A 12,816-nucleotide genomic window follows, 5' to 3' on the forward strand; every position below is an offset into this window, starting at 1 on the left:
ATTTTCAAATTTGGTGTATTTTGGTATTTACAGTTAATTTCTGCGGCAATAATACTGTAAAGTTATCAACCATTTAAGTTCTGCAGCAAAAATTAAATTGTAATTTTGCATTACATTATATTGCGTGTAGGGGTTGATTTATCAGTATCTTAAAAACATCAAAAGTATCAGAATCCATGAATGTGTTTTGATTACAACCTCTACCCGGTAGAGTCCATTCATGAACTGATCCGGTTGTTGAACTATATCGGACAACTAATCGTAACCGAATAGTCGCACACTTTGCGATTCGATATCAGCTGTTTACGATGTCCTTTAATCCAACACAAACTAATCAGGCTTGGGTGAATGTTAATACAGTACATGAAATTACTTAGGTGGTTTGCTTAGAACATTTCATATAGTGTTCAGTTGTTAAAGGTATAAGTTTACAAAAATCTAAATGTTGTGAACTAACTGATATACTGGCATATTAAAGAAATGAGACATAATTTGCAATAAAAAAATTTTAATTAGTATTTGCTCTTTACTTTATATGGATAAATCACGTTTTTACATGTCAAAATGTTGTTTGAGTTTGTCCCTACTTTTAGTTGGGGCCAAAAAAACGAAGCACAGACAATATAATACAGTACTGTGAACGAAGCGTCCTAAACTCATGTACGATAAAAAATCTATTAGAACTAGGGAGTGCATTTTCTCCCTTATTTTAGACCGATAAAAATAATACTGGGATTAGAATATTTTACAAAAGTGTACAAATCTGTACATATTTCTTTTACATTTAACAAAACATGTAGGTCTAATAAATGAGGCCTGCATGACTTGATAAACAAATTCATAATGACGATCTCATACTAGATATATTTGTTTCTAGAATACAGTAAATTGAGTAATTTCACAACCGATAATTCGATATGTCAAACGCACGACTACTTTCATTCGTATCGAACTGTCACATTCGATATCCGCAAAGCAGTGGCGAGACGTCAGTTACGATCGATATTTGCGCGCCGTCGCCGCCAAAGTCGTCGCAGGGATGCAAAAATACCAGAACAATCTTAAATGAACCATAATTTAGTGGAAGATAGAAGTTGGAAACGTGCAAATTTGTATTAGATCCTAGAAATACTACCCCACAGATGATATTTTGTGTAGTGACAATTCAAACGTATTTTTTATATTCATTGTTTGAAGTTCGTTATTGTGATGATGAGTTTATGTTTACAGGATTGTTATTGCAGTCATCGCGATTAGTAAAGAAACTTCGTAGTTTGTTTGTGTGGGAAACTTTGTTTGCAGCGAATTTCCAATCTATTACCGGAACGTAGGTGTCATGGTAAGACCTACGTAGCGAAGCCCTAAATGACCAACAGTGATGTATAATTCCCTTGAATAAAATTTCAAGGGACATTCATCCTATGTAGTGATGATGGTTGGTGAATAACAGTGATAATGAACCTTACAATTGAATCTTCAACAAAACCACACAAAACACATTGCGCCATCAAATTTATTTATAGATTCGCCGCCAAAACCTCTGAATAGCATTGTTCAGAAAAATGCGACACCTAGTAGAAAAAATGTACGACCAGCCACTCTTTCGAATGTCATTGCTCTAAAAGGTGCTGCAGCCAAGAATTCGATGCCATAAGACACTGGAACCAATTCGCACAACCCCGAAGACACTTCAAAAATACTTATAACCGAACAGTTCGCAAAATTCTGGCGTGCGCTATAAATGTGCGCCAGGTACGACAATTGTCGGCGTCGCAGTGGCAGTGTGTACGCTGGTAGTGGCGCTGTGTCAGCGACAGTGTCGTGCGAGCCATGCTCTCGTGCACAGCATGCATGTCACAGCACGATTGCTGCGACGCTGTGTCACATCGCTGTTACTCGCGCTGTTCTGCCTACCAGTCGCTGTCATCATCTTTGACACACTGCCGCAGCGCGCCCCACACCGCCATGAGGTACGTGGTGTACTGCTAAAAAATATCGTGGACAGTGTGTAGCATTTTGTGAAAGTCGTGCGTTGGTGTGGTGTGATTTAGGGGCTGTTACGGTTATTTTCTACTTGAATGCTTAGATCACTATTTTTACGAAACATTTTTGGCTCCCTTGCAATAAAAATTCGAAAACCCATCAAAAGTAGAAAAAAATGTATACTCAATTAATTTGTAAGTTGATGTAACGCCGTTTAAGAAATCACTATAGCAACATTCACTATGAAAAAGGTTTTGCGACCATTTGACAGCCCCGACAATGGCCCGATGGAATACCCGAAACGCTGCATTAAAATCTGATAGAATTCGGTATTTACATGTTTTACTAATTAATTTAAGAATTAAAAAGGCTATTTTATAGTTAAGTGATCAATACATAAAAAGGATTCGAAAATTCTGGAATGACCAACAAATAATCCACGTACAAACAATAAAAAATATAAAATTTTACAAAAATATTTTATAACTTAAGATACATTTAAGATAGAAATATCACATTTGTTAAAAATGTGTACCTTAATAGGCAAAATATGCCTAGAAAGTTTCGATGCTACACCAGATAAAAAATGGCTGCAGTTTAAAATGATTAATGTCAAATTCCCTGAAAACCGTTACAACTATCAAACATTATTAAGGTACAGTAAGTAAAAAGCGCACCGTTTAAAGCCAAATCAAACGACCCCTTATTTACTAAAATCGAATAATAAACAACCAAGTGGTAATAATTTTCGCGAATCATTGTAATTTACACAATACCACAATACACCTCTACTGTAGAGATGTAATAGCCAATTACAATACATACCTAAAACATTGTTTTACATGACACGCGATTCGGCCAATCAATAATCAGCTGTTTTATGTCCATTTCATGTTAAATTTGGATCCGGTGTTTACTATTAACTCCAATAGTATACAATTCAAATCAAAAGTGTTGAAATTCAATGTGGGAAAATTAGTGTATACAACAATAACAGTTATTGTAGTAAGATAAAAGTTGTAACACCTCGAAAAAATGTAAATGTCAAACTTGATTTTGATATAAGTTCTCAAGGCGAGTTGATCAAATCGTCGTGAAATATAAGTGACGGAAACTCATTTATTGTTTTCCCTCTGCTTTTTAACCTTAGGAAATTATTCAAGATTAATCTCTACGATATGCAAACAGTGGAATAAAACCGTGCCAAGGCCAAACCTGCTTTAATTGCAATGACATAAAATACATTTTCACGAATATTTCAGGATAAATATTTTGGGTTATAGCTGTTAATTTAATGTATATTTTCGACCTATTTTTAAACTAAGCACGTTTTAACTCCTACAATCGTATCTTGTTAGTAAATTTCAATGAATGGTAAATTACTTATAAAATAATCCAGTTACTTGTTATTAAAATATTGTTGAACAATTTTATTGGGTGGCACTGTATTTTGACACCATTTTTCTGATTTAAAATCAATTGTTAAAATGTTATTAATTACTATCAATTTTATTCGAGGGGAAAATAAAAAGTATCGTAAGAAAGATAACCAGGTTTAAGTTGGTTCCTACTTATATCAATAACAAAAACCTTACTTAAAACTTTTTATTAAGTTGTTCTTCATATTGTTGACGCAAATTTTCATTTCTATGAACAGCTGTATAGTTTTTTTAGAGTTATTCTTAAGTTTTTTTTTACGAAAAAATCCATATCATTACTGGATTTTGTTGAACAACCAAATTAAAAACTTAGAGAACTGTGAAAACTGTGGGAGTGTTAAAAAACTGTCATTTAAAATATTCTCTACCAAATAGCATTTTAAGCTAATAAATAGCTTTCCCCGTTCTTATCAACCGTTCCGCTCGTTTTTGGGGCTACTGCGTCAATTTGAGTATTCAATTGAGCTAGTCCGTGCGCTTTCAAAGTTGCCCTGTCAAGCTTTAGATCTTTTCAAAACACAAAATACATTCTGTTCTGGTGTTTTTAGAAAAGCTTAAAATGCCTGAATATAATTTGTTGGCGTACGGTATCTCAAATGCATATGACTTTTCACAGTTACACAGGTAATATATACGCTCGTTGGATGGAATATGTTTTTGAACTATGTAGCAAATTTGATCAGTAGTAGTTGAGATTTTTTGTAACTTAAAAAACTATTATTTACTCCAAGGTCCATATCTTGTACGTGTAAAAAAACCACAATCGTTAGATTTCAATGTGATAAAAAGATCAGTTATGACTCATAAGTAACCAAGCCAACTAAAGAACATTGAGCTATTTCAATCATTGAGCTATTCTGTCAAGAATTATCCAAATAAGATAAGTCATTCCAACGAGAATGGCGAAAAAGTCACCAGATTTAATCTGTGATTGCTTGTTCACAGAGCAAACCATCGGGCGCCATTTGCTCGTTAAATGAAAATTAAACAGCTAACATTTCCTTTGTAAAGAAGACTTGTTTAGTTAAACAACTATTTGAGCTCTTTAATGGCCAGGTGCTGAGCAAAGTGTGATTAAATTCTTCTTCTCCTTTACAAACTGTGAGATTAAATATTTAAGTTTCTTGCGTCTTAATTCCAACCTTGAAAATTGGATTATTTTGACAATGAAATACTAATTTTGAAACCTTCTACAGTACAGTATTGGAAAATATGGCTTTAATTAGTTTCATATTATGATTACGCTTGATTGTACATATTTAATTTCAGAATTTTGTAAATTTTAAATTGTTCTCTTAGCTCTTTGAATATAATACAAGAGAATAGGTAACAGTGCATACGTGGATCGTTTTCGTGGCAAAATTAGTTTTGCGGTTTGTAAAATAACAGGAAAAATATTTAAAAAAAACCCTTAAATAATCTACATAAACTAACAATTAATTCAGGGCGAACACTCCATCGCCCACCCAATTCATTTTTATTCAAAGCCAACTTAAAACACACCCGTCGATGGCTTAAAGGATTGATTGATTGGATGATTGATTACAATTTAAGCTTGAACCCCTGTGGAATATCTAAAGTCTAGTTTGACAGACCTGACAATTAACAACAATCATGTCTTACAAGAGCTGAACAGGGAAACCTCAAAAGTTGGAAATTATCGATAATCTGTCATCCTTCCCAGGCTTCACTCACCCCGCAACAACAATCAATAGCAATTTAGTGTTAGTGGTAGTATATAACTGTATACCCGTATGTGTAGCCGTGTCTAGCAAGATAATATTGTAATCACATAAACTTAAAATGCCTGACAACTGCTGACAGATGGCATTTTACGCCATGTCATTGATAACTTGTCATATTTATGGGTGGCACATTGTTACTACTGTCATTTGATAGGCGAGGGGTAAAATATTCGTTGAACCTTTGAATGTGCGTTGAAATACTTTGCAACAATGAATGGTTAAAACATTACATGATGTACGGGTTTACAAACTCTTTCACGCAAACGGTTGTGTATAAAATTAAAATACCGTGATGGTATTAAATCCATCGAAATACTGGTAAATATTAAAACTGGCGTAAACACACGCTTACGGTAAACCCCAAACCGAGCAACAGCAGTTATATTTGTGGCTCGACGTCCGCAGCGTTTGCGTTTCACAAAATTATAAGTAAACTTTATGATCATCATGTAATCGCGTATGTACATTAATGTTCTTTTCACCACACTATGATGTTTTAGCTGTTTTACATACGTTAATTCTTGGCTGAAAGTTACGTTTTGCTGGCCATGCCAGCTGTCGTCATTATTTGGGGACCGAGCAGGTTTACATCCCTAGGGCCGCAAAATCAGCTGTCCGCTTACTTTCTTAAAACATGAATGCATATTAAATACACAATCAGTATCCATAACATTGCAATCGAACTGTTTTATTGTCACCGCTGCTTAGCAACTATATATTATTATTTTTGCTGATTCCTCAAATTATTTCTTCACATAACCTTAAAGTTGTAGTTGTGTTGACTATCAGTGTGCATTATTATTGTGGTGAATAGTTGTAATAGGGTATAGTGTGGTGAAAAATAGCGTTCATACCACGGACCGAAATGGTTTTTCAGCTCTCGATCGTTTTAAGTTTGAGACGAAGTAGAGAACTTAAAAACTATCTCGAGCCGGCAAATAAACCTCATACTATTTAAGTTTATAGGGTAATATATTTAACAGAATATGACAAAGTTGTTCAAGTACAGCTTCATGATGGCACTTGGCTACTTACTCTAGTGAATTATTAAAATTTATAGTTCATCATTAGTTGGTATTTAAAATTGTTCACAGTTAAAATAAAAATATTTTATTGACATAAGGAAAAATTGATAAAACATTAAAAAATTTACATTAGGAAATTCCTTGCTGATATTAGGACAATTTAATTTAAAATGAGTACATTATATTGTTATGGAAGACTTTTGAAACACAATTTGATTTTAGCTTTGTTACTAACTTAAGATCACGCGTTTTTTAGCTATAAAAGATCAATGTTCAAGGACAACACTGTTTTCAAACATAAAAAAAAAACTGTGGCTACTTTTATAGGATTGAACCGACAACCTTCGTTATAGAGTTGACACAGTTCAACATTTATACGTATTATACTATAAATGCATTAATTCACAAATTGGGTGTTAACGCATTTATCAGCAATGTAAAAAAGGAATATAAATAGGCTACAAATAATTATTTTTCTTCCAGAAAAAATCACTATTAGTAACCAAGTCCTAGCTTACATTAATTCTAGCCAAGCAATATCATAAAAGCTTCCAGCCAGTTAAAACTTGAAAATAAGACAAGACTAATGGTTAAATTCGAAACACCAAAAATACAGCTAAATTGTATTTTTGGTACATGACATAGACCATCTTTAAATAATTACACAGGTTCATTGAGTTCACATGATAGTACAATAATCGTTTTTAAGGCAGTGTTAAAATGTTACATAAATTGTAAAACTGTCCAGAAACGTTCTATAATTGTCCTCTAATCGTATGCATTTTAGTAGAGATAGTTCTCTAATGAATAAAACTATTCTTCTGGGAAACCTGTATTTGAACCTTTTAATACTGTAGTTGTGTAGATAGGTATTCTAGAGCGTAGGTTGATGTCTCTGTTTGGATGTAAATTGTAGCCAGGCAAAACATTGTTCAGTAGGTAGGCCTATTTATGTTAGCCTACCTAAACTACGGTAATTATTCTACATAAAAATTTCTCCTTTCCTCAGAAGCAGGTCCTTGATAATAACCTATGTTCTGTTTTCACTGCACTGTTGTTTCCGAACCACCGGGTTCATGAATGACATATCTAACGCTATTGACGATATGGGATGCTTAACCAATTTAGGCTCATTCTTTAACCACAAAACCAACCAGGCCTACATTTTATCAGGTATCATGGAAAACCCTGAAGGAACTAATTCAGTATATTAACATGCAGACATAACGACTGTGTGAGTGTCTGGCGACGACTCAAGAAGCTAATTGGATCATTGCGATTAAGCTGTTTCGACAATTCACAGACACGACTGAAACTGCATATTGCTTACTGTTGAGGTGTAGGAAATGTAGGCCAAACGTAATATAATCGATATCATGGTGTCAAGTCCAATGGTCTACTCAGACGTTTTAAATGTAAACTAGTGAATCAGGATTAGTGTTCATCTATCTATCCATTGATTTTTTTGATATTAGAGTTCATATGATTATACACAAGCTAGAGCTAAAATAAATGCACTCTAGTCAAAGAAATGTGAAGAAAATACTAGTCTATATTTTGGGTATAAACTTGTACATTATGAACTATATCAATAGATTTTACCATTGAATTTTGGATACTAGAGTAAACATTCCATCTATTTGGAACTGAAGCCAAATTTCTGTAAATGTTTTGATGCTTTGATCATGGATGTGGCTTACAAGATGCTTAAGTTTACAAGTCGTATTTCAGTTTTTCTTCAAACAAATTCCGTATGTGCAACAGACATTTTTTATTACAACAGCGTTCTTTGTTGGGAGTTTAATTCAATTAGGAAAACTTTATTTTACCCACAGACAAAGATTAAATATACTCTATGATATATTTGACATCCTTCTAAATCAGGTGAAGAAAATCCTAAGTATGTTTTCGTTCAGTGCATGAACAGTATTTAGATGTAAAATATTTATTTTACGTAATTCAGGTTAGTGTACCAATTAGAATAAAACAGTCAATCACTAGATAACTTTCAATTTTAGGATGAGTGTAGAAACGTTGGCTTTTGGCTACTGCAGTTTCCATTAATGGTCAAAGGTTGAATGAGATGACCCGTGTGGATTTTTGTACTGAGTAAGACGTTTTAGGCAGGATATTTAAGCAGAAAGAACAAGGACAATTGATCTAGTTTTGAGCCATCAAATATCTTCTGAAAAGGATCGAACTTCGAGCACTGCACCCAGCACTAAACTAACCTAAGATTAATGCACTCACAGTAAAACTTACTTTAAAATTAAAGAGTAGCATTTAGTTGATATCAGCGCACTTAACGTGGCCAGGAGATCCACTACCAATCAGATATCAGGCTCAAAACGGAATTATATACTTCATATTATAAATTAGGTCGATAAGTTAATCTGCATTTGCAGTATCAGAAATCAATGGATTAGCTGTTTACAGACTCATTGAAGTAGTCAATATCTAGTAAATCGGAGTGGAAAGAGGCGGATTTGAATATTGAAGGCAACGGGAGCAAATGAACTATTTTTCTGCAAGTTTGCGTAATATCTCGAACATTACCGTATACATGATCAAATCAAATCTCAAACAGAGAATTACACCACATTTATCTGTCATTTCTAGAAAACATGGACAATTTAAACTGAGGTACGCGTTAATTAGTGTACTTAAAATATACAATGGAGGAAAATACAAATCTATAGTTATATCAAACTACTGATGTTATATGCTTATTTTAATCTGATCCAAATTGCAAACCTTTTCGGCCATGATCCCAAAACCGATGACCTGATTTACTCACTTGGTGTGTTTAATGAGGTTGAAACGTGAATGAGCCTAAATCTCTTTTCAATATTCATTCCAGGGCTGACCTATATACTTCAGGACTGAAATGTGGATCAATTACGTTTTAAAGGCGATTTGATTTGACTATAGCCTCTTTAAGGACTCAAATATTGAACATATTAAGATACACGACGAGCACAAAAGAACTAAATATCATGTTTTCTTGATTATCATGGTTCCCATAAGTTATTACCAACAGTTTTTCTTTAGTATTTCCTGATAAGTTATGATCATGTAAAATACGTAAGTAAAAATAAAATACCCTCGCCGCAGAAAACCTGCGGACCAACCGAATTTTAATTTGATTGAATGTTTAGTAAAATATTTCCGTATAAAGAAGTCATATTTTATCCCATATAAAAAAAAAACATTAGACTTAACAATTACTTAGGTTTGCTGCTACGGGAAAGGGATAACGTGTTTGGGGTCAAATGTTAATGAGGTGGATGAAAACATGAAATAAATTAATTTGCCAAAATTTGATCAAAATATGTCCATGCAAACTACAAAAATTTTCTTTTTCTCTATGAGAATAACATGGGATTGTAAATGTAGGCTTACATTTTTTTTATTTTCTTTCTAAATTTTAATTAAATGTACAACAATTAGGAAATTTGTTTGGTTCTTCAAGCTGTTCATGATAACTGTAATGAAAACAAAATTAATCGTAGATCAAAATCAGTCCAAGATTACTTGAGTTGTCGTGTTCGCGGACATACTGTATAGTGAACATTTATTAGAATAAATAGCGTTTTGCCTCTGGAGACATCAAAATAAAAAAGTAATTCTGCCCCGGGTTAAAATCTTTCCGTAACACCAACAGTAATAGTATCTTCTCTATCTATTGGAATTTATGATAAAAGATTAGATTTCATGTTACAGCAAAGTTTATTCGTATTAAGTTAAAAAAAAACAAAAAAACTAAGGTACACTCGCTTGATTATGCTTCGCTACGAAGTCTGATGAGGGCTTAAACGATCTTTAAAACTTTCAGCCTCTTCATTTCCATTCCCTTTCAAGTTAACCGGCTTCTCTATACAATAGGCCGGGATGTAACTTTCCCGTCCCAATCATACTACTTTGTGTTGGGAAGTATTACACAAGGAAGTATTCGCTCACTATGCAAATCCGTGGCAAGTAACTAGAAAACTAATTGTGCAAACTGCTATGAAAGTTGGTGCTAGCCTGGCGTAGTTGTGTTCTATATGTATATCTTATGTATTTGTTATACAGGAATGCTATATAATGACTACACAATCTATGCATTACCTGCAGCTTTCCAGGCACAATCCATGCTTAGGCATTTTATTGAATGCCTTCAGGTGTGTCAGGCAAAGCATAAAATAAAGATATTCGTCCAAATAGTTATTTGTGTGACTAGTGGGCGAAGTGGCACTTTGCTGCACACGAGAAAAATGTTAATGCACGAGCCGTAGGGGAGTGTGGAAAGTTTCTCGAGTGCAGCAAAAGCAGTTTGCACTCGCGTTACTCATTATATATTTCCTACAGTTACTATAAAGCTTATACATAATTAGTCTTTCAAACACTGTACGACGCGTTTTTAGGTTAGGTTAAATCCAAACATTGAACGAAATGGAAAAAGTTGTACCAGCTTCTTTAACTATGGTAGTACTAAGTGTTGCCAGTCTATTTTAAAGCGTACACGGATAACGTGCACAATAAAAGCACGCTGTTTTGTGGTTTTGTTGGAATACTGGTGTGCGCCAAAGTAAACATTGTGCGGCAAAGTAAGTAAATGCAGCAATTATCAGCTTTCTGTTCTATAATCAGTGCAAGGATTTTTTTTTTTGACTGTAGGAAAAAAAATACTTTTTAAGTATTGCAATATTTTGGGTACGGTTGGGTGGTTTATAGTTAAGTTTATTTTGTTTTAGATTATATTAGCTAATTAAAAAAAATGAATCATAAGTCTAAAAATGTCCTTTAGAGTAATGAAATATTTTGTATATGATTAGGTTAGGCAAGATTCGGTTAGTTTATTATAGAATAGGTTATTAAAGGCCAAAAAAGGAAACATGTCTAAAAAGTTCTAAAACAGCGTATTTTACACGCTACCTGGAGTTGCAACAAACATGATTATGGAATGCCTTAGTGGCAAAGAATTTAATAAGCTTTATTTCATATCTTGACTAGTTAGTTTTAGGCAATGTATAGAATGCCTATTAATTCTATAGAATGTCTGATTGTATAATTTGTCGGTAACATATATATTTTGGGACTGACCAGGTAAAACTAGTGATTTTAAAGTTATGTAAATAATTTCCATTTTTGTATAGGAGACAGTGACCTATTGTATATTTCAAATACTAAATGGTAATAAGAAAACAATTTTATATTTTTGATGGGTTTGACTGAAATCAGGATCTTTAGTAGCCCATAGTAGCCTACAACGCAGAAGCACAAAATAAACATTTCTTCCAACTTTGCATTTGTCGTATATCGCACAATACAGTGTTTTTGAAACAACATTTTTTAAATTTACAAATACGTTAGGAACCATCTTAAAATAGCCAAATGTAATACAAACAATTAAATTATCACAGAAAAATAGTAATTTAATCTTGATCGGTGCTCTGGGTGTTTGCGGAATAGAAAGCAATGAACAGAAAAACGGACAGAAATTGAGATTAGAATCGTTTCAACTTTCTTAGGCTATGCGACGGAAAAAGTTCAAAACATTCATGATTCTACGCAATGTTCAATTAAACCTGTATTTTTATTTTTATATACATAAAAATCGTGTATTTTTAATTTCAAACGTATTATCCCGATAGTTGCTAAGCAAAATACCCCCGCCGCAGCAAACCTGCAGACTAAGCGAATTTCAACTTGTCTGATTACATTTTTACTAAAATATTTCTATAAATAAGACATATTTATTTCCAACTAGCTGTGTACCCGTTCTACGCACGGGGATCTTATAATATTCAGTTGAAACCTTCTTATATAAAGAACAGCAGTTGGTTTGCATATTTTAAGATATGCTGGCCAAACTATTATACATAGCTTCATTTTATGTTGTTTTTTGTTGTTCCGGATCGGTATGACAATCAATAAAAGGTTAAATTACCTCTGTGTCTGCCGGTCGATCCTATAACGGTAGGCTTACTTTTATTTTTACTATCTGATCTCGTTTGCATGGCTCAATCACGTCCTGGTTGAAGTTCGTTCGCTACGCTCACTCACCTGTATGTTGGAGCTCGTTCGCTGCGCTCACTTTCCTTCAGGTTAGCTCGTTCGCTACGCTCACTTGCCTTCAGGTTAGCTCGTTCGCTACGCTCACTCGCCTCCAGGTTGCAAATTAGCTGTTGTCATAAATGTAAAAGAAATAATAGTGCTAGTGCTGCACCCTGTTGGTAATCCTTGTAACTTTAATGCTATTGAACATCACAGAACAGAAACAACTTGTTTAATTGAAACAGCTGTTAAGATTCAATAATTTCATTTCTCATAAGGTTAACATGGGCTTCCAGAAATTCCACGTCAAAAATCGACAAAAACTTGATTTTCAAGGGTTTACTGTTAAATATCTAACTGTCTCATATTCGATGAAATACGTCTAAAACCATCTCATATATGTATAGTATTTGGAAAATAAGTTTCAGGCGGGACAGTGCTATAGTTATTGAGGAGTAGTTGTAATAAAGTGCGTATTTTAGCGTTACCAAGAGAATGACAGATAGACAGACAGACAGACAGACAGACAGACAGACAGAAATTGAGATAAGGTTTGATTCGATTTCTCTGACCTATGAAATGTAA

At 33.7% G+C, this 12,816-nt stretch overlaps 2 protein-coding genes across 2 annotated transcripts in view; one reads left to right on the forward strand and one right to left on the reverse strand.

Annotated features, from left to right (window-relative positions):
* LOC129005700 (uncharacterized) overlaps positions 1–12,816 on the reverse strand; it is a 153,413-nt gene that overhangs the window by 48,269 nt on the left and 92,328 nt on the right. The gene's annotated exons all lie outside the window — the stretch shown is intronic.
* Positions 1,807–12,816, forward strand: part of LOC129005729 (carbohydrate sulfotransferase 11-like) — a 67,812-nt gene continuing 56,802 nt past the window's right edge. The window contains exon 1 of the mRNA XM_054434712.1: positions 1,807–1,970. Coding sequence (XP_054290687.1) covers positions 1,848–1,970 — 123 coding nt within the window. The 5' untranslated portion in view covers positions 1,807–1,847. The remainder of the gene's footprint in view (positions 1,971–12,816) is intronic.

The sequence above is a fragment of the Macrosteles quadrilineatus genome, unplaced genomic scaffold (genome assembly GCF_028750875.1).
Source record: "Macrosteles quadrilineatus isolate MER2022 unplaced genomic scaffold, UCM_ALF_1.0 Scaffold_31__1_contigs__length_1484076, whole genome shotgun sequence".
Lineage (NCBI taxonomy): Eukaryota > Metazoa > Arthropoda > Insecta > Hemiptera > Cicadellidae > Macrosteles > Macrosteles quadrilineatus.